The sequence below is a fragment of the Pseudorca crassidens genome, chromosome 5, assembly GCF_039906515.1.
Source record: "Pseudorca crassidens isolate mPseCra1 chromosome 5, mPseCra1.hap1, whole genome shotgun sequence".
Lineage (NCBI taxonomy): Eukaryota > Metazoa > Chordata > Mammalia > Artiodactyla > Delphinidae > Pseudorca > Pseudorca crassidens.
In genome coordinates this window covers 83,764,156-83,791,327 of record NC_090300.1, presented here as the reverse complement: position 1 = coordinate 83,791,327, position 27,172 = coordinate 83,764,156, and the positions used below count along the sequence as shown (strand labels likewise).

At 35.5% G+C, this 27,172-nt stretch overlaps 1 protein-coding gene across 5 annotated transcripts in view; it reads right to left on the bottom strand.

The window, feature by feature from the left end:
- GSK3B (glycogen synthase kinase 3 beta) overlaps nucleotides 1-27,172 on the bottom strand; it is a 197,278-nt gene that overhangs the window by 50,736 nt on the left and 119,370 nt on the right. For all 5 annotated transcript variants that reach the window (XM_067738774.1, XM_067738770.1, XM_067738772.1 and 2 more), the window contains exons 6-7: nucleotides 21,138-21,244; nucleotides 18,239-18,336 (exon numbers count right to left, since the gene is read on the bottom strand). In XM_067738774.1, the coding sequence (XP_067594875.1) occupies nucleotides 18,239-18,336; nucleotides 21,138-21,244 (205 nt within the window). The remainder of the gene's footprint in view (nucleotides 1-18,238; nucleotides 18,337-21,137; nucleotides 21,245-27,172) is intronic.

Sequence of the window (27,172 nt, the reverse complement as noted above, 5' to 3'; positions counted from 1 at the left end):
CCAGGTAAAACAAAGCCCAAAAGGTGTTCACTGATGCTGGCCATGAAGACTTCCTTTCTGACCTTGGTGAGGTTAGTCGTGAGAAGAGCAAGCAGACTATAATCTGAAATGAGCAAGTAAAGACAGCATACATAAGTTCTCCTTTTAAAAGGTACATCAGTGAGGGAAGTGGGAGAACAAAAAGAAGAAATGTTTACCGAGTAACCAGTATTAAGAGCTCTGTGCTAGGTATATTAATTTTCTTTTCTCGTTTAAACTTTACAGATACTCTATTACCCCATTTCACACTTAAGAGAAACCTAAGGTTCACTGAGGTAAACAGACTTCTCAGAGTTACAGTCTGCCAATAGTAAATATGGGATTCAATGCACGTGTAGTTGACTCCCTAAAATGGTCTACCTAATATTAAGAGCAGGAACAAGAAAAGGTTTCTAAAAAATAATTTAAAGGGACTTCCCTGTGGCACAGTGGTTAAGAATCCGCCTGCCAATGCAGGGGACATGGGTTGGATCCCTGGTCCGGGAAGATCCCACGTGCCGTGGAGCAACTAAGCCCAAGCGTCACAACTACTGAGCCTGTGCTCTAGAGCCCACAAGCCACAACTACTGAAGTCCGCGTGCCTAGAGCCTGTGCTCCACAACAAGAGAAGCCACCACGATGAAAAGCACTCCCATCGCAACAAAGAGTAGCCCCTGCTCGCCACAACTAGAGAAAGCCACGTGCAGCAACAAAGACCCAACACAGCCAAAATTAAATAAATAAATTTATTTTAAAAGTAATAATAATTTTTAAAAATCACTTTCTTAAACTCCATTGGCTATACCATAATATAAAACCTGAATTCTTTGGAGTCATGTGGAATATATTTAGATTTTATAAGATCACAAGGCTGTAGTTAAAAGTTAAACAAAAAAGGTGGACTTTTCTTGACAACTTAAAAAAAACATGATTTAAATAAAATCTACCTATATCATGGTAAAATCTAACTATATCAATTTAATAAAAGGAATATCTTGAACTGTTTATGGATTACAGATCTTAGGCAACAGAAGAATAATATGAATAAATACAGGCATCTATTTGGCTAAACAAGATCAACAAGTGTAACAAATCTCAAACTTATTTTATAAAGTTTTGTAAAAATTCTTTTAATAATTGAGCAATCTTGATAAATCACTTTCAGGCTCCATTAGCTGTAGATTTTCACTGTAAATCCCATGCTTACTCATGCTTAAGCATATCTGCAATACCAAACATATAAGTTTAGTACCTTGTATGTAAGTGATTGTTTCACACATGTAGAATTTAGATTGGAATGTTAAATGATGGGCAAGTCCCATGGATGTGCACATTATAAGTAATTCTATTGCTCAGAATTTTTAATCTCAAGGCCTAAGTTACAGAAACCATTGTTATGGAATTGCTTTGGGTATAAATATTGTGCACACCTACCAGGGAGCCATAACTACTTTAAGGTGGTCTAATGTAAACTAAAAGCCTTATATAACATAGTACAATTCTGCATAACCTGGCATCAGTATAGTTCAATAAATTTGGAATGTCATGCAAAGGCTTGCATTATTTTAAAAAAAAATTATCATGGACTTCTCCTTCTAGTCATTATTAAGTAACTGATACTAGAATTGCTCTCTAGAGTAAATAACTAGAAAACTAACTCTAAAAAAGTTTAGTTTTCTAAAAAAAAACTTTTTTTTAAAAAAAAAAGTTTTTTTTTAAAAAAACTAAAAAGACAAAATACTCTTTAAAGAAAAAGGTAAATATGATCCAAAAAGAAGAGGGGGGAAAAAACTGGTCAACAGGTACAGATCCAAAAATGACAGAGATGACACAATTGACAAATAAGGACTATAAGACAGCTATTATAATGAGGAGACACATGGAGGATTAAAAAAAAAACAAACACACAGTAATTGTACAGTTGAAAAGTATGACACGTGAAATGAAAACCTCCCTGGAGGTCTAACACCACAGAAGACAATCAGTGAACTTTAAAAAACAAAAGAAAAACAAAAAATAGAAACTACTAAAGCTGAAGCATGGAGGTAAAATGGCTAGAAAAACATATGTACATGTGTTTGGAGTCTGAGTAGGGTAATGGGGGGAAAGATGTAGAAAAACTATTTGAAGAAATAGTGGCCAACATTTTTCCAAATTTGATGAAAATCTCAGTGAAACCTAGGCAGTTTAAATAAAGAAAATAACATAACAAGTCACAATCAACTAATAAAAGCCACTGATAAAGGGAAAATCTTTCCCGAAACAAAGGGACACATTTTATACAGCCAACAATAAGAATGACAGCTGACTTAGCAGAAACAATGCAAGCCAGAAGAAAATAGAGATCTTTCTAAAAAAAGAAAAAAGAAACTGGAAACCAAGAAATTTTATATCCAGTGAAAATATCCTTCAAAAGACATTATTAGGCAAACAAAAGCTAAGAGAGTTTGTCACCAGGAGATTTTCACTAAAAGAAAATACTTCAGGATGACAGAAAAGGATTCCAAATGGACATTCCTCTCTATACAAAGGAATAAAGACCACCAAAACTGGTAAATATGGGCTATATGTATGACATTTCCCCTTTGCTTTTAAATTGCTTTAGAAGAAAACTGTTTAAAGCAAAATAATAAAGTATTGTAGGAGTAAAAAATGTCTGACAACAAGAGCACGAAGGACAGGAAGGGAAAATGGAAATACTTTGTTGTAAGGTTCTTACTTTATATGCAAAGTGGTAAATTATTATTTGTAGTCTGTGACAGAGTAGGATGCCTATTTTCAATCTTAGAACAAACTCTAAAAAAATGCAACATGGTGATATAGCTTAAAAAGTCAATAGGGAAAATAAAAAACACTCATTATAAGCCACAAGGTAGCAGTAAAAGAGAAGAAGAGAGAGAGAAGGAACAATAAAAAGAAAACAAATATCAAGGTGGAATACTTAAATCCAAGCATATTAATAATTGCATTGAATGTAAATGGTCTAAACACTCCAATTAAAGGCAGAAATTATCAGACAATTTAAAAAAGAAGACCTAAGTATATACTGTCTGTAAGAAATGAACTTTAAATATAAAGACACATATATTAAAAGTAAAAGGATGCAAAAAGATATACTATGCAAACACTAATCATAAGAAGGATGGAGTGCAAAAAGATATACCATGCAAACACTAATCATAAGAAGGATGGAGTGCTTATTACATTAATATCAGAAAATTGTAGACTTCAGGACAAGGAAATGAAACAAAAACAAAGAGGGACATTTCCTAATGATAAAAGCAATTTTAAGACTAAACTTAAAATTATTATGAATACCATATGTTGGTAAGAATGTAAACCGCTGGAACTCTCATACACTGCTGGTGGGAGTGAAAAATAGTGAAACTGCTTTGGAAAACAGTTTGATGATTTCTTACAAAGTTTACATACACTTATCATATGACCAGCAATTTCAGTCCTAGCTCTTTATTGAAGAGAAATGTAAACACATGTCTGCAGAAATATTTATAAACAAACACAGAAACTTTATTCATAATAGCCAAAACAAAGAAACAAGTCAAATGCCCATCCACAAGTGAATGGATAAACAAATTGTGGTATATGCATAGAATACAACTAAGCATAAAACAGAATAAACAGGTAATACAAATAAAAAGATGGATGAGTCTCAAAAACATGATGTTGAGCTAAAGAAGCCAGATATAAAAACATACATATACTATATGATTCCATTCATATGAAATTCTGGAATAGGAAAAACTAATCATCAGTGACAGAAAGCAGACCTATGGTAACCTGAAATAGAAGATGGGAGACTGCAAAGGTATACAAACAGGGTGATCAACTGTCCCAGTTTACCTGGGACTACTATCTTGACAAATCCCTCAGTCCTGGGCAAATTGGGACATTTGGTCACCCCATTTTTTGGGGTGATGTAAATGTTCTAAACCTTGACCAGGATAGTGGTTATATGTTTGTCAAAACTCGTTAAACTGTACACTTAAAGTTGCTACGTTTTATTGTATGTAAATTAACATCTCTATGAAATTAATTTAAAAAGTAAAAAACAGACCATTATGTAATTTGTGATGACGTTACTACCCTAAATACAACCATGTTTATCCTTCTTCTGTTGCTATCTTAAGGTTAGCATTAAAAGTTATCAGAGTCTGTCAAACCCTAAAATCAGAATTATTTTATATACAGTATGTTTAGTCTTTAAGAAAGCAAAGGTATGAGTTAAGATGCAAAGGAATGTAAGAATGCAAAGGTTAGACATAATTGAGAGGCATTTAAAAAATTTTTTCAGCCTCCTTAAGTCACTCACTCAACAAAGTTCCTATGCTCAAGGAGCTCGAGGGCAGAGAGACTTGTACATTATAAATCAAGTTCAAATAGCCAAGATCAGTACAACAAAATAAGCACAGATAATGTCTAAGGTGAAAGTGCTAACAATGCACTGAAGTAAGGAAAAGATTCAGGAAAGGATTCTGAAAGGAGAGGCAAGAGCTAATTTTACTTAAGGAATCTAGGAAGCAAGCGAGTCAGATGCACACTCTATGCGCTCTAGGTACCAAGTGGAGAACAGCATGATCTGGATAACTGTTAACAGTTGAGTGCTAACAGAAAATAAGGATTAGAAAATGGATGGATGGCAACATTAAAGGCTAAAAGGTAAATAAGTGACAGATTATGAAGAGCAAGATTCTGAATGCATCACCATCTGTAATCAATACCACAAATATAAAACATTTAAATACATCAACTATCCCATTTCTACTTCTGAGTATATCTTTAAGTTTTATGTTGTTTCTATTAGGTTCAGAGTGTATTTCCGCCTGATTTATTTCAGCTGATTTATATTTGGAAACTCTGAAATCATATACTTAAACTTTTTCATTTTATAGATTAAGAAAAAGCATGTTTGATGTGGACTTCATCACTTCAGACACAAAACAAGTCTTAGGATTCCACCAAATATTAAGAGGTGGAAAAGTAATTTTTTTCCAAAACTTTTAGACTAAGGGTACACTTAAAAAATAATTATTATTCCTGGATTTCCTAAAAACTGAGTCCCCCACAACTTAAAGGAAACGAAACTACATGTAATGTTTTATGCACTTTTCTGTAAGTATCTCTCTCACACAATATAAGGGGCGGACGTTCAAAATTATCACACCATTGGAAAGTGTGTACTCTGAGTTATCTGTTATTAGAATAAGATCTTTCCATTTATTGCAAAAGAGCATTTTTTAAGTCCATTGTCCTAGAACATCATGTGGAGTAGGTGGTGGAAAGACTCAAAGTACCAGAGATTAGCCTGTCACAACCCTTTGGGGATGCTGTTCATCCCTTATGATTAAATCAATCATTTCATTTGTACCCAGTCCCATCATGCTTGTTTTAACATTTTTTTCATATATTTAGTTGCAAACTTAGCTAACACCAATAAATATCAAGTCAGGAATTACGATTTATGTCTTCAAAGAAATAAAACACAGCCAAGAATCATCTGACAAGAGCTCTGAAATACATTTCTTTCACAGCTTTGCGTTTTAATGGCTCAACACCAGAGGTCGCCAAACTTTAGCAATAGAGCTGTACGTGCAGCCTTTAAAGCAAACGTGAAATAAAAGAAATTCTATTAGAAATCTGTTACTCCTCTGCTTAAAATCCTACAGTGGCTTCCAGCTGCTTACATACTAATGTGTTCTGGCCACTGCCCACAGCTCCAGCCTTCTCTCTCCTGGTAAACTCATATTCTATCCCCACCATTCAGAACCTTAAGCTCAAACCATAAAGCAACACACAATAGACCTGACTTCACTAAGCATCCTTGTCCAAATTGGCATGTATGTCCTCCATTCTCGTCCTTTCACTAAATGGTGAATGGTTTCAAGAGTCAGCTCAAGAGTTACCTCTTATATGAAGTCTTTCCAGATAGGATTTACCTCCAAATAGAATGCTCCTGCCTTTGTACTCTGCTCAGACTTCTGGGATCATACCTGCCTTACTTTATTGCCCTCATTTGTTCCCTTCCTCCCCTCAATGAGTCTCTGAACTCCTTGAGGGCAAAGACCCTCGATGTTCTAGCCCAGATAGTTCACTAAATCAACATGTTGTTGATTTAGTGGTATGTACCCTGAAAGACTAAAAGGATACATGACCCAGGCTATACATAATGAATTCAATCAAAGCTTTTTAAATAAGCAGATAAAAACTGTGTAACACAGAAGGAAAAGAGATTATGTGTGACATGGCTGAATAATTAAACATCTTTATTTCCTTTCTGCATAAAAGAAATGTTTATTCAAATTGCATAACTGTCAAGTTGGCTGCCTATATCATAAATGTAACAAATTTCTCTAATTAGAAAACTAGAAAAGATGTCACTGAGCTATTCTATTTCAAAATATTAGTACTCTATTGACACTGGAATCATTTCTACACATTTTCACTTCCACAGGATTGATATAAAATGCTATGTCCTCTGTAGGTAGCCAAAATACTTAACTCTCAACACACACAGATTTTTATCCAGTTTCTATCTACCTCTTTCTTACAATATATGAGTGAAATTTTGGTATAAGAATTTTTTTTTTTTTGGTGGTGTATGCAATGTTTCCTTCTCAGGGTTCTCCACTGATTTCCAAAAGGCAAGGAACCACCACCCACCCCTTCCCCGGCAAAAAAGTGCAGCAATACAAATCTTAAAATCCCATTAGGAACATCTGTGAAGAAAAGAGCATCAAGTTGTCATGTTATTTGAACACAACTAAACAATTTGGCTGAAGTATTTTCTCAGCCTAGAGGGGATAAACTAGTACAGGAGGGTCCCTTTATGTGTCCATGCTGTACTCCATTTAATCCTGTGCCATCTGTCACTTAACTTGATCTGAGTCCTTTGCAAAACTATGGTCAGAGTTTATTGCCTTTCTTAAAATATGGTGGAAACAGCAACACGACCTGATCAAAAGTTCTGTAGGCAGATGCCATCACTCTTGTCTTCAGAACAAAAATCTTTCAGATATACCATATATTATGAAATTCACCCCTTTAACAACTGCTATCTAATTTTAGAACATGTTCATCACCCCAAAATGAAACCCTGCACCCATAAGCAGTCACTCCCATTTCCACTCTCCCCAATTCCTGGCAACCACTAATCTACTTTCTGTCTCTACAGATCTGCTTATTCTGGACATTTCACATAAATGGAATCACATTAACATGTGGTCTTTTGTGTCTGACATTTTCTTTATCCATTCATCAACTGATGGATGTTTGAAACATTTCTACTTTTTGGCTATAAATAATGTTGCTATGAACATTTATGTGCAAGTTTTTATGTGGATAAATATTTTCAATTCATTCCTATGAATGGAATTGCCGGGTCATATGGTAACTCTATGTTTAGTATTTTGAGGAAGTGTCAAACCATTTTTTGTTCACACCATTTTACAATCCCTCCAGCAATGTATGAAGATTTCAATTTCTCCACATCCTTACCAATACTAGTTATTGTCTGTCTTTATTTTAGCCATCCTGATGAATGTGATGTAGTATTCATTATGGTATTGATTTGCATTTCTCTAATGACTAACAATGTTGAGCATCTTTTTTGTGTATGTGTGCCTACTAGTCATTTGTACGTCTTCTTTCGAGAAATGTTATTTGGATCCTTTGCCCATTTTTCTATTGGGCTGTCTTTTTATCATTGAGCTGTAAGAGTTCCTTATTCTGGATACAAGTCCTTTATCATATATATGATTTGCAAAAATTTTCTCCCATTCTGTGTGCTGTCTTTTAATTTTCTGGATGGTGTCCTTTGAAACACAATTTTTAAAATTTTGATGAAGTTCAATGTATCTGTTTTTTCTACTGTCACTTGTGCTTTTTGTGCCATATCTAAAAAGTCACTGCCTAATTGAAAGTCACAAAGATTTACACCCATGTTTCTTTCTAAGAGTTTTATAGTCTTGGCTCTTATGTTTAGGTCTATCCATTTTGAGTTAATTTTTGTATACGGTGTAAGAGGTAGGTGTCCAACTTCATTCTTTTGCATATGGATAGCCAGTTGCCCAAATATCATTTGTTAAAAAGACTATTGTTTCCCTGTTGAACTGCCCTTGTCAAAGGTCAACAGACCATAAATGTAAAGGTTTATTTCTAGACTCTCAATTCTACTCCATTGATCTACATGCCTACACTCATGTCAGTACTATACTTCCCCCAACCCTTTCTTGAGGTTTAACTGACAAAATTGTAAGACATACAAAATGTACACAGTTGTGATTTTATATACATATAAAGGATTTCCACCATCTAGTTCATTAACATATTCATCACCTCACACTTTCTTCCCTTCCTTCCCTCCTTCCTTCTTTTGGTGAGAACATTTAATAGTGTTATCAACTATAGCCACCATGTTTTACATCAGATCCTCAGACCTTATTCATCTTATAAAGTCTGTCCTCTTTTACCAACCTCTCCTCATTTCCTCCACCTCCCTAAGTCCCTGGTGACCACTTTTCTACTCTCTGTTTCTATGACTTGACTCTTTTCTTTTCTTTTTAGATTCTACATACATGGAATACCATGCAGTAGTTGTCTTTCTCTCTCTGGCTTATTTCATTTAGCACAATGCCCTAAGGTCCATCCATGTTGTCACATATGGCAGAATTTCCTTCTTTCTTCTGGCTGAATAATATTCCATTGTATATGCACTGTCTTGATTGCTGCAGCTGTATAGTAAGTTTCAAAAATGGGAAGTATGACTTTACTCTTTTTTTTAAAGATTGTTTTGACTCTCATTTTTTCTTCCTGAATAAAATTTTATATTTGGCAACAAGTACCCTCATTCCCCCCGAAAAAGGTGATTACTGTTTTGATTATTGAAATTATTCAACATAAAGTAAAAAAGTCATTCTTGGTTAATACATATTCACAGGAGTCAAAGGCCTTTTTTTTCCTAGGTGAATCTCAGCCATAGTGGTATGCTCAAGGTAGGAGTACAAAAGAGAAAAGGGGCTAGGGGTGGGATTAGAATCTCTTTGGTTAAAAAGAAAAACAAAAAAACCTCACTGTATTTCCCAAACTTTTAAAAATCACACTCCGCTTTGAGACACGTAAACATTTTATACACACATCACCCAGCTTTTGCTTCTTTTGAGAATCATTAACACTATAGCTCTTCATAGCACCACATGCCAAGATTTTCTTCATGTTTTCCTTCTATTATATATGTATCAATAATATAAAAATTATGTTTTATAAATATGAAATATCAATCAGTATGCTTTTAACAAAATAAATGCCCCTCTACAAGATTCCATTGTTTCTTTATATTGGACCCTGAAATTAAGCAAACACACCAAAGAACTCAAAATGCAACCATGCGGAAGAATCTGCAGTTGACACATGAAGTGTATCATATCCCACAAAGAGTAATTCGGGTTGTAAAATGTAATTATCAGTACAACAGTTTTGAGGTCACAATGTCATGAAACTTAGGTCTGTGTGAAAAAAGTTTCTTTGCATAAATAAAACATATCCTGGCAACTTAGTAAATCATTTTATACTGCTTGTTTTGGGGAAATTAAAGATTTCAAATGGATGTCATTATTCTCAAGTCAAAAGCTAAACTATACCACATTGCCAGAAAACGACTTCTCTGTGCCTGGGCACACTTACATATAAGCGCACAGAGATTTAACCAAGTATTAGTATTACTGTAGAGTCAGTAAAATTTCATAGTAGTTACTTACAACTTGATGTTTCTTCTGGTCTATGTACAACATATTAATGTAAAGATGTAGCTGAGGAGTTTTACATTAAAATGATTGTTCTAATACTCATTTACTCATTCACTTATTTTTACTTTTATTTTATTTTATTTTTTATTTATTTATTTTTTTGCGGTACATGGGCCCCTCACTGTTGTGGCCTCTCCCGTTGCGGAGCACAGGCTCCGGACACGCAGGTTCAGCGGCCATGGCTCACAGGCCCAGCCGCTCCGCGGCATGTGGGATCTTCCTGGATCGGGGCACGAACCCGTGTCCCCTGCATCGGCAGGTGGACTCTCAACCACTGTCCCACCAGGGAAGCCCTCATTCACTTATTTTTAAAACGTTGACATTATGTACATAATATTTATACTGCAGGTGGTTACTATAAATTGTAACCATAGTTCCTTGTACTAGTATAGGCATATTTAAGCTAGGGATTCTGGATGAGCTTCAGAAAGTCCAAAGTTCACCTGATATCATATGCAAAACTCTGGCATGACTGCATTTTTCTGGGGGAGAGTCCATTGCTATGAACAGATTTTCAAAGAGGTCCATGATCCAAAAGCTACTAAAAGTTGCTGCTCTAGTCAGTAATAAACATAGAAACATTTAAACAAATAATACAAGAATGAAAAAAGCAATAAAATTTTTTTTATATATTGCATATTATAATGATACATTACAAGTAAAAATGTGTACCACAATGTGTAATGGGGTGTGCTTACTTGTTACGGAGAGTGGAAAAAGGAGAGAGAACTAAGTTTAATATGCTGTCCCTGCAGTCTGTTAACAACGCAAGAGCTCTATGATATGACAGCACAAGAAATATCACCAGGTAACATATGATTAAGCTCCAAATGCATGTTAGCAAAGATACGTCAGGGATCCGTCAAAAAACTTAGGAAAAAAAGTATTTTATACTTATTAAATTCTGATTTAGTTAATATCTGAGACCTCTGTCTGAAAGACTGTTTAATGGTGAAAATTTTAAGCCAGGAGAGAGTGCACACACAGGTGCTAAACAACTCATAATACGGAGATAACTGAAAGCTAAACTATTAGCTAAACAAAGATGATGAAAATGACACTGAGCTGTACTTGAAAGCAAGGAATCCACTATTACAACCTTGATTGCTTTAGATGAAGCACAACTAAATCTAGTCCAAAGACATCACAAACTGATTTCGTATATTCATTACAATAAGATTTAGGGGCTGTTTCCTTTATTTTGTGGTCATACTTTAAAAATACTAAATTCAGGGACTTCCCTGGTGGCGCAGTGGTTAAGAATCCGCCTGCCAATGCAAGGGACACAGGTTCGAGCCCTGGTCCGGGAAGACCCCACATGCCGCGGGGCAACTAAACCCGTGTGCCACAACTACTGAGCCTGCGCTCTAGAGCCCGTGAGCCACAACTACTGAGCCCGCGTACCACAACTACTGAAGCCCGCACGCCTAGAGCCCATGCTCCGCAGCAAGAGAAGCGACCTCAATAAGAAGCCTGCACACCTCAACGAAGAGTAGCCCCCGCTCGCCGCAACTAGAGAAAGCCCGTGTGCAGCAACGAAGACTCAGTGCAGCCAAAAATAAATAAATATATTTAAAAATATACTAAATTAATGGGTTCTAGACAACAAGTTGACATTAAGTATCATATTGTTTTCCCCAGAGCTACAAAATACCATGAATAGAGGACACCAATTTAGCTAAAGATGAATCAGACAGGATTTTCCTACCACCCAACCCCTCCCAGATAACAGTAGTGGTACTCATCTTTGTCATTATCATCCTTCTAGGATTAAGGTAAGGATTAAATGTGGTAATATATGTAAAGTGCTTAGCCCAGTGCCTGGTTCAGAGGAAGTTCTCACTGAGTGGTAGCTTTTATAATTAGCAGTATTTTACCAATATTCGAAAATGTAGACTTCTGAGGGGCCAGATAATCACTGATCTATTTGTCTATAAATTATACTGCAAAGAGCCATCAGTCAAACTGGAAGACCAGGAAAACAATGATTTAGACAGACATTTGTAATAAAATGCAGCTCTCTTAACTCTATGTAACTATTTTTATTTGTTTCCTAACAAAAGATTCTGGCACAAAACAACTGAAAACATCTATTTTTTTCATAGTTTCTGGGATTTCAAAAAGCTGATTGTTTAAAAAAAAAATCAACATCACAGACAGTAAAAAGTGAAAATCCTCCTTTTCCCCTCTCTCTCCTTAATCCCACTCTCCACTGCTAAATCTTTTTCTACTGATAGGCGTCACAAGAAATGAAGTCCACTTAACTTAGCTATAATAACATAATCAAAAGATTATTTGGATCTGTTTTTTACTTTCAAATTTCTGAAGTTTCTGCTAAAGATTTTACTAGCTCTTACCTGTGTAAGAGCCATCTACACAAATATCTAAATTGAATTATTGCTAAGAGGAAATTAAACAATAGCTTAGTAAAGTTGTTTTAAAAGGGAAATTATGTAATTTTAATTGCCTTATAACAAATTATTTAAGTATGTTTTGCACCCCAATGTTCATATCAGGACTATTTACAACAGCCAAGACATGGAAGCAACCTTGGCTATTTACAACAGCCAAGACATGGAATCAACAGATAAATTGATAAAAAAGATGTGGAAGATATGGTGTACGTATATACACACGCAAAAAACAATACTACTCAGCCATAAAAGGAATGAAGTAGTGCCATTTGCAGCAACATGGATGGACCTAGAGATCATCATACTAAGTGAAGTAAGTCAAAAAGAGAAAGACAAATATCATATGATATCACTTATATGTGAAATCTAAAATATGACAGAAATGAACTTATTTACGAACAGAAACAGACTCACAGACACAGAAAACAAACTTATGGTTACCAAAGAGGTAAGGTTACCAATGGGGGAGAGAGAAATGAGGAGTCTGGGATTAGCAGATACGAACTACTATATATAAAATAGATAAATAAGGTTCTACTGTATAGCACAGGGAACTATATTCAATATCCTGTAATAAACTATAATGGAAAAGAACATGAAAGGATATGCATATATATGTATACCTGAATCACTCTGCCGTACACCAGAAACTAACACAATGTTGTAAATCAACTATAAAAATAAAAAATTAAAGAAAAAACGATCTACATGTTTAATGTCATGTTTTTCTAAAAGAGATATATCCAAATTTAAAAGGCTAGTTACTACAGTTATGAAAGCTATAGAGAAATTCTATCATCTAGAGGTGGACTCTACTTCTGCCTTTAAAACTCTTCCATTAGAAAGAAAGGGTCATATTATTACAAAGCACAAGTAAATGTTTACGGAATAAATCAAAGTATATCTCTAGGAACATTATTACATTTAAAACTTGAAATCCTACAAAATGGTTGGTTTCTTTCAAATATTAAGTTTTGTGATATTTTAATCCAAAAATTCAACTCTGGACTGAAGCTTGCCTTTCCTTACTTGAAATTTACATTTTAAAATTTGGAGGGGGAAAAGAAACTATTAGTAAAACCTACAGCATTCCCAGGTCCAGAATTTCCTAGACTGCTTCAACTTCAATCCATCTGGGGAATTTTGGGGACATCTGTCATTTATATAAGGAAGTTAATGATCAAATCTTTGAGAAGCTAAATATGGAATTTCTCTTCAAAAGCAATAGTTTACCACTTTATATTATTCTTTTCAGAATCAATTATGTAATTCAGAATAGAACCTACAATAGAATCTATGCAGTCATTAAAAAAATCACTTAGTCAACATACACTTCTTCACATGAGAAATACATTTAATTATTTAGTAAAAAAAAGTCTACAAAACAGATGGCACTTTTGTTTTAACATACATATGCATAGAAAAGTGTATAAAAATATTCACAGAAGTTATTTTTCATGATGTACCAGAACAGAAAGTGATTACTTTTGTTCTTTTCTTTGCATTTGTGTCTGGGTATATTTTCTGCATTAAGCATATAAAATTATAGCATATATAATTATAAAAAAGTAATCATATTAAAAACTACTACCTTTTCCAAGTCTTCAAAAGATTCTTTAACCCCACTGCTATGACTTATGGCAGAGGTGTCAAAGGACAATGCTATATCACTGAACCTATGGTTTGTGAAATTCCTGACTGATGTTATCCCAAAATGTTTTATCTTTATCCAGGTATCTGAAACCACATCAAATATTCCTTAAGGGTATTTTAACTAGTACTGTTAAGGAAGAATTTAAGAAAAAAAATCTTATTATCTGAGAAGCCCCAAACAGAATCTCTCTGTTTACAAATGCTTTGAAAATCCAAGCACTTTTTAATACTCAGAGATTAACCGGCATAATGAGATTCTGATCTGATAATCCTATGTATGAAATCAACTTCAGAAAGCTAAGTGTTTTTCATGCTTAAAAATGATTTCTCATGACTTTCTATTCCATTCTGCCTTACACTTTTAACTTACTCTGAAGATGTATTTTAATTTTATTCTAAATATTTTTCAAAAGCCTTATTTGAGGGTAAGTAGGGAGGTTAAGGTTAAGCTAAGTTAGCTCAGCTTAAATAATACTCTGTGTTACTCATTCTGTAAATTATTGGCATGGACGTCCAAGCCAATAAAATTTAGTAAACAACATATACAACAACAATCACACTAACTTTTCTTATTAATTCCCAGGTAATTCCAAATTCATGAATGAACAATGATCTAGTAGATTAATTCAATTTAAACACTTACTGAAAACTATTTTGGTGTCCTTGGATATTAAAACACAACAATAAAAGAAAGTCCCTGCTCAGAAAGTTTATAAAATAATTAGGTAATTCTACCATTTATAATTTATGAAGTTTGCTGTACGATTGTTCACTTTTTGCATAAACTCAAAATCAGAGAGAAGAGTACCTATCGTACCGGGGGCAGGGGTGTGGGGGGGCTGCGTCAGCTACCTCCAGTTACTCCAGAGGAATACCCATGAGGCTTTCAAGAGAGAAAATGAAAAGAGCAGAAAGGAACAGTAACATAGATTCCCTAGTTACCAAAAGGACTAAGGGTGCATGCCTAACATCTCAAAAAAACTGAGACTTGAGTTGGGCAACTGTGAGACCACTTTTCACGGAAAACTCAAATCTATTCTTGAAGTCCTGATTAGCAGAAATGACAATATTTGCTTAAAATGTAAAATGTCTTAATACATTTAACTTTGAAAGCTAACCTATATAACTCTTTTCTGACATACAACTTAGATCAGGAAAACTGGAACAGTTATATCAGAATTAGTTAAGAGTTCTTATTTCAATGAAACATCACAGATATTCAACATGTAAAGTACACAGACAGGATCAACAAGACTTAGAGCTAACTTAAACACACAAAATCTCTACAAAGTTTATTAACCTCCATGCAATAAGATTTAGAGCTATACTATACACACATACACACACACTCCAACACAATGTCTATTAATTAACCTTAGTATAATGTATAACTTTAGGTCACCAAATGGGTGGTAAACTAATACTGATGTATCATTTATCCTGGGTAGTATTGCTTAAAACTGCAAAAGGGACTGAGAAGCTTGATATCTCAAACTGTCCTGGGATGTTAACTCCATTATATCATCTTCAAAACATCTATAGAAAGTGATCTTGGAACTTCAGTAGGTGATGACTACATATAAATGCAAGATGACAAGATAACATAAAAATGAAAAGAGTGTTTTGTTTTAGAGATGGCCTACTACAACAAATTAATCATGGACAAACTTGCAACAAATAAGCCCTATATAAAAATGAAATCTTAAACCATCAATAACAAATTGACAGTTTCTACTAAAATTAAATAAGCACAGACCAATATTAGTAGAAAACTGAATTACAAGGACTGACAAGAAGTGGTGAAATAAGTTCTGGACTTAAAGGTGTATAAGATATGAGATATAGGATTTATCACAGATATTCAGTTTAGCTTCCTAAGCAATTTCGTTTGTGTCCTGTATGAATTCATTAAAATTAATGACAAAGAATAAACCATCACACAGTTCTAAACTATAATCAGTAGAGAAATGATGCAGTTCTAATAAGCTAAACATATATGACAAATAGGATATCAATACGCCAGGAGAATTGTAGTATGGTAAACTCAAGTACAACTGAAAGCCTGGGGATAGAAGAAATGCTGAATGGTTGTACTGACTAAGGGTCAGCAAACTATGGCCCAATCTCTGTTTATGTAGGAAGGGCCCAGGAACTAAGAATTGATTTTACAGATAAACATTTGCAATCAATTTGATGATACGAAACACTGACTTTGAACCCCAATTAAGAGAAATGTTATAGCCCCCTCAAAAGAAATCCATTCCTCTAATTAGTAGACTTGAATTTCATCAATGAAAAATATGTGGAAATTTTGTTATATTGAGTTGGCCAAAAAGTTCGTTCGGTTTTAAGTACTAATAAAAGACACATTTTTCATTTTCATGAAGAACTTTACTGAACAATGTGTTCAGTAACTGAACAAACTTTTTGCCCAATCCAATATATCTCAGACATCCCTAACTTTCATTTTAGCCCACGAAGCCTAAAATATTTTATCTAGCCCTTTATAGAAAGTTTGCCAACTCCTGTATTAGAATACTAATTTGAATAATAATGAAGAATACATAGGCGTTTAGGAAACAAGGAAATCAAACTATCTGAACTTAGATCTGAGTGTAGTATGGGAATCAGGAAGGAAGGAGATCTGTTGAACTAAGTTTAAAGCTTCAATTTGAAACTAAAAGATGGTTACTACAAAAAGACAGCAAAATACCAGTGATCTCAAGTGCAAATCATAAGAAATTATATAGATAGTAAGGAAGATTCTTGATTACACATGGGTGTTTTCAACCACACTTGTATACACTGATACCTAGCAAAATCATTTTATCAAAAGTAATATATTCTGGGCCTCCCTGGTGGCGCAGTAGTTGAAAGTCCGCCTGCCGATGCAGGGGACACGGGTTCGTGCCCTGGTCCGGGAAGATCCCACATGCCGCGTAGCGGCTGGACCCATGAGCCATGGCCACTGAGCCTGCGCGTCTGGAGCCTGTGCTCCACAACGGGAGAGGCCACAACAGTGAGAGGCCCGCATACCGCAAAAAAAAAAAAAAAAAAAAAAGTAACATATTCTTATAAATTAAGTACAAGGATTTTAAAATAACTTAATCACCATCCTGTGTATAACTACAAAAAGCTACTGAGAACCAATAAGGACGTACTGAATAGCATAGGGAACCCTGCTCAATACTCTGTAATAACCTAAATGGGAAAAGATTTAGAAAAATAGATAATGTATATGTATAACTGAATCACGTTGCTGTACACTTGAAACTAACACAACATTGTTAATCAACTATACTCCAATATAAAATACAAAATTTTTTTAAATAAATAAATAAATAAATAAATAAGCTGCTGAGGTTCAGCACAATAAAAACTAAATTCAAGCTGTCCAGATACAAAACAGGCTGCATTCCAAAGTAGCAACCTGATGCTGGAAGTATTCAAGAAAACACTGAAAAATCATCTGTCAGGAATGTAACTAAGAAGGTTCTTTCATTGGATGGAGAATTGGACTACATAACCTCTAAGGAGATTTTCAATTTTCCACTTCTGTGAAACATTTGGAAAATCAAGAATAAAGCCTAATAGACAGTAGGTGTTGTTGCTTTGGACAAACTATAACCTTAGAATCAACCAATCTAGTGGTCTAAATACAGAGACACTAGATATTACTAAAGGGGGGGGAGGTGAGAACTTATTTAAAATCTCAAGTATTAAAAACTTTAAAATGTCAGTGCTGCTGTTCTTAAGAGACAGTATGAATTCCAAAATAATAATACTTTGGATCTGATGTTGTTAATAAAGGTGTTGACCGACCTAATAAATAAAATTATAAGTAAATTTATAAGTAAAAACTTACTTAAATTATAAGTAAAAATTCTGCTTCTATCAAGTGATCTAGTCATATATACTCACTTTTTCATTTTATAAATATTTAAATATTGACTAAATACAAGCATCTCCTATGTGCTCAGCAGAGTATTATGAGCAGAGAGCACATGGTGAGCAAAAACAGACATAGCTTGGGTTTTTATTCAGTTTATATACATTTTAGTGATCTATTGCTTTTAAGTACTTTAAATAACAGATATATCCCTTTCTTGCATCAGATAGCCAAAATAGCTTTTCTAGTATCACATAACAAAAGAATAACTCAATTAGAAAGCAAAAGCTGGGTTCTTATACTTCTTCCACAGCTGAACTTGCTATGTGATCTTAGATCACGTTCTCCATTTCCTCAGTTTTTCATGAGTGTGTGTGAGATATGGATTCTTAGAAAACAGCAATAAGATTCCTTCCAGTTCAAAAATTCTGATTCAATCTTCTCACCTTGATTATTTCTACCAATTGATCCACACCACTGTCCCCTGGAAATATTGGTTGTCCTAACAACAGCTCAGCCAACACACAGCCTGCAGACCATACATCTGAAGAAAAAAAAAAAAAAAAAAGCTTATTAATACTCTGTAGTTTAAGTTGCATTAAACTGTATACATTTTCTAATTTTACTTTGGTCAGAGAAATATCACAAGGAAAAGACTGTATAATCTAAAACAGAGGGAAAAGTCATCAAACTATCCTTAATGCATTTAAAAATTGTGTTAAACTTACTAAACAGGAAACAGGACAATAAGAATATTCTAATAAAGGGTAATATCTATTTAATTATCAAATAGCAGATGTTCAAGTCTTCAAGAACCAAGACAGGGATTATAGAATGAAAACATAGCACATGATTATTTACTTATTATACTTAAAAATAAGTCAAAGTGATACAATCTCTTCACATTGGCAGGTACTTATACAGAGTAGCAGAAAGCAAGGGTTTAATCTCCTATATACAGGGTTGTAGGCCAATGAAAATTTCTGAGAAAAAAATTTTAATACTTTAAATGGTTAAACTTTTGTCTTGTAATATGACTGACAGAAAAATGTGCTTAAATATATGAATATTTTAAAATGCAAAGAGAGAAGAATACATTTTATTTTACAAATTATAAAATATAATTCACTTTTAAGTCAAAACCGAAACCTCAATCTTGAGAGAAAACTTTAAAAAATAATTTAATTAATAAATTTTAATAATTTATAAATAAATTTACTAAATAAAAAAATAAAGCGTACATCCTGGCTTACCCACGATAGTCCTGGTCTAGACGACCGTCCTGGGATAATTATGAAGAGCATCCCCTTTCTCTCTTAAAAGTATTACCAAATGAGAAGATAAATTATATGGGCAGTCTATTTAGAGCCCACTACCTAAGACTTCCTGCAAGAAAAAGCTAATTTTCAGTTTCTGGATTCCTGGGTTTTGTATGAATCACCAAACAAGTGTTTTAGGGAGATGAACATAAATCATTGCTGGGTTTTCTATCTACCAGTAGGGAAGGAGAAGAATGGTGAATGGCATGGGGACAACAAATAATTTAATCAGTCTGATGTGGTAAGATGCACTAACAAGAGGAACTGGAAACTAACACAACATTGTAAGTCAACTATATTCCAATATAAAATAAAAATTAAATTAAAAAAAAAAGAGGAATTGGAAATCCCTGCTCCAATGACTACATTTTACTGGCTTGGAAAAATAATGACAGAAAATTCATTTAAGAAATTCAAGTTGATTTTGTCCAGCTACTCTTTCACTTTTAATACCATTGTTAAAAATATTTCCAAAATATATTTGTATTAGAACACTTTTAAATATATTTATTTTTGTTTATTTATAAATCTTCCAGAGTCTTAAGAAGCAAGTATCCTAAATCTAAAAGGGAAAGCCAAATCTAGGCTTGTTAGGTTTCAAAAGGTCCCAGATGAATCAGTGGCTGATGGTGAGTCCTACGCCTAGGACGTCAGAATCTGGTTTTAGTCAAGCAAAGGAGGCTACTGGAAAGCAGGTACTCATAATATCCAGAAAATTGATTCCTAGTAGAGGAAACAGATTACACTGGCCTTTTTTGTGAGAAGTATTCCCAAAGAACTGCTAGGCACATGGACATTTACAGAAGTAATATACTCTTAAGAGGGTTAAAGGTTTATGTTAAACATGCCTTAATATGTCACGTAATATGATCATGACTTTTTTAAAAGAAGCAAACCAGGACTTCCCTGGAGGTGCAGTGGTTAAGAAACTGCCTGTCAATGCAGGGGACATAGGTTCAAACCCTGGGCCAGGAAGATCCCACATGCCACGGAGCAACAAAGCCCGTGTGCCACAACTACTGAGACTGTGCTCTAGAGCCCGTGAGCCACAACTACTGAGCCCACGTGCCACAACTGCTGAAGCCCGCACACCAAGTCCATGTTCCACAACAAGAGAAGCCACCGCAATGAGAAGCACACGCACTGCAACGAAGAGTAGCCCCTACTCGCTCCAACTAAAGAAAGCCCGCATGCAGCAATGAAGACCCAATGCAGCCAAAAATAAAATAAATTAATAAAAAATAAATAAATAAAAGAGGCAAACCGCATTTATTTTTTTGTTTGTTTGTTTTGTATTTGTATGCTTTTGGACCAAGGAATTCTCTTCAGAAGCAATATATAACAATAAAATAAAGTTGACCTCCACCTGCATGCCACCCTAAGGTTGCTCCTTTCTTAGCTTCCTATTCATGTCCAACTGATCATACTCTGTATGTGCACTACTACTAGTGGGCTAAAATGAGGTAGAAGAGGAGGTCAATAAAGAATGAAGCAAACTGTCTCTATTCAATTCCTTCTATCATTAAAGATCTTTGGTGACAAATTCTACAGAATTGGTGGGTTTGTCCAAACTACTAATGAAAAAATCAGATTGTTCCTTTTGAGCAGACTTAAATAACCAACTGAGACAGCACAGCAGGAGTATCAGTAATATGGTCATCCTACCACTTTAATCATAAACTTAATTGATGCAAATTCTCCAACTGGTGATCAAGCTCAGAAGGGAATATTTCAGGGGAATTTCTTTTTTTAAGTTAGAAAAGGTATACTTAGAATTTATTTACAATTTTAAGTTAAAAATAACTGTACTCCTAAAGAAATCACAAAGGAGTAGCTTATAATGCAAGAAACGTAAAAGTAGAATAATAAATATATCTTAAATTCTATACATTTTTGCATATCAATCTTTAAGAAGAAATATATTTCAAGGCATATTTATATTTAAGAACAGATTAGTAATACTAAATTACTAAAAACAAGATGCAATAAATAATTACAAGCCATTATATTTGGGTCTATTACTTACCTATACTAGAGGTATAATCAGTGGCTCCAAAGATCAACTCTGGTGCCCTATAGTACCGAGAACAGATATACGAAACATTGGGTTCTCCTCGGACCAGCTGCTTTGCACTAATAAAAAAATCAAAAGCAGAAATTCTTTAAATGAAAATCTAAACTGTATCATTGCTATCGTAAACTGCTATCATTCGCATTCGCAACACAATGTTTATCTAAGATTCCCATAATTCCAATCATGCAATATATAAGAAAAAGAAAATATGGACCATAACTATGTCTGACAAAACAAACTTATAATTTTAACATATCACTCTGAAAAAAGAACAGTAACTTTTAAAGAATGCATTTGTTAACTGTCACCTGAGGAAAAAGATTTTTTAAAAAATCACAAAATGATAAATGTTAAATTTCTTCTGCTCTTGTTCCCTGAATTCCACCTTTAAAATACAAAGAAGAAAGGGCAGAAAAATGAGCGGTACTTCCCCTCACCAAAAAGCACAGTAATAGATTATAATATAAGAATGAATACTGCTTACCCAATATGTTTTTTAAAAAGGTAAGAAATTGGCCACTCTCTTAAAATTTGACTTCTGACTCAGAGTAAGTATCCCAAAGCTTGCAGATCCAATCTACTTTATGTTTTTCCACCGTTTGGTCAATTTATTAACTGCCTAAGCATTCGTTACCCAATAAAAAAAGATAGGCCCTTTCCTGTAGGGCAGAGATAATTCACAGTCCATGAATTCTAATTCCACTGTCGTAAGTTAAATCACACATTCTCTTAATCCAACTTTCCTTCCCAAATACTTTGTGGCATGTATTTTAAATATTAAAATTAGTTTCTTTTGAAGTACCTCTCAAGATAACTTGAAGACACCCTAAAATAAATAAACTGCTACAGAAGCTAACCATTTTGACATACAATAATAGGAAAGATAAATACAGGAAATAAATACAAACAACAAAATAAAACAGTAAAAAAGTAAGTCACAGAAAAGGTAAAAAAAAAATTTTTAGGTAAAGGTACAGGAAAATCAGAGTAGAGATAGATGAAAGTAGTCACAAAGGTTTCAGTTTGGGCTTTCTTTTCTTCCATTTATTTCTGGTCAATGATAAGTCTGACCATAACCTGGTCTTCCTTCATCACAAGTTTTGAAGGTGGGAGGCAGTTTATTTTTTAACATTCTCACCAAGGTTTGACATACAGCAGCCATTTCCTAAATTAATAAACACTAATCCCTGTTTTTAGGCTGCATGAAAATTAAGACACTTTTTCAGCAAAACTGATAAAACCTTTCTACCTTATAAAGAATTTTCTAAATTAACAAGACGATTCCAATTATTTAGTCATAAAATTCAGTGATAAAGAAGGTAATATTAGAAATGCCACTTGATAGAGCTACCTTCAAAGTGTATCCCAAACTCTACTTGCTCAAACTAGCCGTCAAAAACATAAAAGGCAGCTTTGTTATCAGAGCTATTAAAAGTGAACTAGGCAGAGTCAAGATGGTGGTGTGGGAAGACACAGTTAGCTTCTCCCCACAACTAGTGTGCCTGCCGGCCGCTGGTGGGGGACACTAACGCCCAAGGAGATAGTAGGAACCCCAAAGTAAACCGGTAGGAAGTAGGGGGACTGAGGGGGGAGAAGTGGAGGTCAGACAGGATCTGTGCCCCTGAGGTCAGGGAGATCAGGAGAGGCACGAGGGAGGGACTCTCTGGGAAGAGAAGGAGAGGAGCAGAGGGTGATCGCCTGGCTCACTTGGGCTGGGGAGCCTGCTGAGCTCTCAAGCCAGTACCCCACCTCCACAGCCCCATCCAGGCCATGTGGGTCCTGCGGGCATAAGAGGGAGGCTGGGGAGATGAGGAGTGGCAGGCGGGAGGAGCCATCCAAGGAGGCACAGGAGAGAAGCAGAGGGCGATTGCCCCACCCACTGGGGCCCTGGGCAGCCGGCTGAGCTCCCAGACCGATCCCCTGCCCTCCAAAGGCCCCTCCAGGTCTCGTGGGTCCTTGGGGGCATAGGAAGGAGGCCTAGGGGAGAACAGGAGAGGCAGGCGGGAGGAGCAGAGGGCAACTGCCCCACCCACTAGAGCCCAGGAAGATTGCTGGGCTCCCCTGTGAGGTCCCCCACCCTCTGAGACCAGGGCTGGGGGGCAAACCTGGGTCCCTTCTGTTCCTTGAACCTAAGCCCCACCCCCAACAGCCCCCAGCGCCTTTTCCAGTCCTGTCAGTCCTGAGCATTAGCCCTGCCCACCGCCCAAACCTCACCCTTGCTTAGGCCCCGCCCTCCACAGCCAAGGCCTCCCCCCACCCCGCCCCCCCGCCCACCCCTTTTCTCTTCTTTTTTCTTTTCCCTCCTCCTCTTTTTTACTATTATGGTACTGATGTGCCTTCTGGCTGTTGATTCATCTATACTTTTATTTTTATATTCTTCCTAACATATCTGTTTATTTTTTACTTTGTTATTTTTTTTTTTTGCTGCCCCAGGCAACTTGCCGGACCTTGGTTCACAAACCCAGGGTTGGGCCAAAATTCCTTCGGTGGGAGCTCCGAGTCTGAACCACTGGACTAACAGAGAACCTCAGACCTCAGGGAATGTTCACTGGAGTGAGACCTCACAGAGCTCCTCATCTCAGCACCAAGACCCAGCTCTACCCAATAGCCTACAAACTCCAGTGTTGGAAGTCTCAGGTCAAACAACCAGTAAGTCAGAAACACAATCCCACTCATTAGGGGAAAAAAAAAAAAAAAAGACACGGCAAAAAAATATGTCACAAATGAAGGAGCAAGGTAAAAACCTACAAGACCAAATAAATGAAGAGGAAATAGGCAATCTACCTGAAAAAGAATTCAGAGTAATGATAGTAAAGATGATCCAGAATCTCAGAAATAGAATGGAGGCATGGACTGAGAAAATACAAGAAATGGTTAACAAAGATCTAGAAGAACTAAAGAACAAACAAACAGAGATGAACAACACAATACTGAAATGAAAAAGACACTAGAGGAATCGATAACAGAATAACTAAGGCAGAAAAACGAATAAGTGAGCTGGAAGACAAAATGGTGGAAATAATTGCTGAGGAGCAGAAAAAAGAATGAAAAGATTGAAGACAATCTCAAGACCTCTGGGACAACACGAAATGCACCAACATTCGAATTATGGGGGTCCCAGAAGAAGAGGAGAAAAAGAAAGGGTCTGAGAAAATATTTGAAGAGATTATAGTTGAAAACTTCCCTAACATGGGAAAGTAAACAGTCATCCAAGTCCAGGAAGTACAGAGAGTCCCATACAGGATAAACCCTAGGAAAAACACACCAAGACACATATTAATCAAACTAACAAAAATTAAATTCAAAGAAAAAAATATTAAAAGCAGCAAGGGAAAAACAAAAAACATACAAAGGAATCCCCATAACGTTATCAGCTGATTTTTCAGAGGAAACTCTGCAGGCCAGAAGGGAGTGGCAGGATTCAATGGAAAAGTCAAAAGCTTTTCAGACAAGCAAAAGCTAAGAGAATTCAGCACCACCAAACCAGCTTTACAACAAATGCTAAAGAAACTTCTCTAAGTGGAGACACAAGAGAAGAAAAAGACCCACAAAAACAAACCCAAGGGCTTCCCTGGTGGTGCAGTGGTTGAAAGTCCGCCTGCCGATGCAGGGGACACGGGTTCGTGCCCCGGTCTGGGAAGATCCCACATGCCATGGAGCGGCTGGGCCCGTGAACCATGGCCGCTGAGCCTGCGTGTCCGGAGCCTGTGCTCCACAACTGGAGAGGCCACAACAGTGAGAGGCCCGCGTACCGCAAAAAAAAAAAAAAAAAAAAAAAAAAAATAAGAAAATGGTAATAGGAACATACATATCGATAATAACTTTGACTATAAATGGATTAAATGCCCCAACCAAAAGACACAGACTGGCTGAATGGATACAAAAACAAGACCCATATATATCCTGTCTACAAGAGACCCACTTCAGACCTAGGGACACATACAGACTGAAAGTGAGGGGATGGAAAAAGATATTCCATGCAAATGGAAATCAAAAGAAAGCTGGAGTAACAATACTCGTATCAGATTAAATAGATTTTAAAATAAAGACTGTTACAAGAGATAAGGAGGGACACTACGTAATGATCAAAGGATCAATCCAAGAAGAAGATATAACAATTATAAATGTTTATGCACCCAACATAGGAGCACCTCAATACATAAGGCAAATGCTAACAACCATGAAAGGAGAAATCGACAGTAACACAATAATAGTAGGGGACTTTAACACCCCACTTACACCCATGGACAGATCATCCAAACAGAAAATAAATAAGGAAACACAAGCTTTAAATGACACAATAAACCAGATAGCTCTAACTGATATTTATAGAACATTCCTCCCAGAAGTGGCAGAATACACTTTCTTCTCAACTGCACCTGGAACATTCTCCAGGACAGATCAAATCTTGGGTCACAAATCAAGCCTCGGAAGATTTAAGAAAATTGAAATAGTATCAAGCATCTTTTCTGACCACAACACTATGAGACTGGAAATCAATTACAGGAAAAAAAACTGTAAAAAACACAAATACATGGAGGCTAAACAGTGTGCTACTAAATAACCAAGAGATCACTGAAGAAATCAAAGAAGAAATTAAAAAATACATAGAAACAAATGACAATGAAAACATGATGACCCAAAACCTATGGGACATAGCAAAAGCAGTTCTAAGAGGGGAGTTTACAGCAATTCAACGTCACCTCAAGAAACAAGAATAATCTCAAATAAACAATCTAACCCTACACTTAAAACAACTAGAGAAAGAAGACCAAAGAAAACCCAAAGTCAGTAGAAGGAAAGAAATCATGAAGATCAGAGCAGAAATAAATGAAATAGAAATGAAGAAATCTATAGTAAAGATCAATAAAACTAAAAGCTGGTTCTTTGAGAAGATAAACAAAATTGATAAACCCTTAGCCAGACTCATCAAGAAAAAATGGGAGAGGATGCAAATAAATAAAATTAGAAATGAAAAAGGAGAAATCACAACTGACACTACAGAAATACAAAGGATTGTAAGAGACTACTACAAACAACTATATGCCAATAAAATGGACAACCTGGAAGAAACTGACAAGTTCTTGGAAAGGTACAATTTTCCAAGACTGAACCACGAAGAAGTAGAAAATATAAACAGACCTATCACAAGTAATGAAATTGAAACCGTTATTAAAAATCTTCCAACAAACAAAAGTTCAGGACCAGATGGCTTCACAGGCGAATTCTATCAAACGTTTACAGAAGAACTAACACCTATCCTTGTCAAACTCTTGCAAAAAATTGCAGAGGGAGAAACACTCCCAAAGTCATTCTATGAAGCCACCATCACACTGTCACCACAACCAGAAAAAGGTATCACAAAAAAAGAAAATTATAGACCAATATCACTGATGAACACAGATGCAAAAATCCTGAACAAAATATTAGCATACAGAATCCAACAGCACATTAAAAGGATCATACACCATGATCAAGTGGGATTTATCCCAGGGATGCAATGATTCTTCAATATACACAAATCAATCAATGTGACGCACCACATTAACAAATTAAGGAATAAAAACCATATGATCATCTCAATAGATGCAGAAAAAGCTTCTGACAAAATTCAACACACATTTATGATAAAAGCTCTCCAGAAAATGGGTAGAGAGGGAAACTTCCTCAACATAATAAAGGCTATATATGACAAATCCACAGCAAGCATCATACTCAATGGTGAAAAACTGAAAGCATTTTCACTAAGATCAGGAACAAAACAAGGATGCCCACTCTCACCACTCTTATTCAACATAGTTTTGCAAGTCCTAGCCACAGCAATCAGAGAAGAAAAAGAAATAAAAGCAATACAAATTGGAAAAGAAGAAGTAAAACTGTCACTGTTTGCAGATGACATACACTATACATAGAAAATCCTAAAGATGCCACCAGAAAACCAGTAGAACTAACCAGTGAATTTGGTAAAGTAGCAGGATAAAAAATTA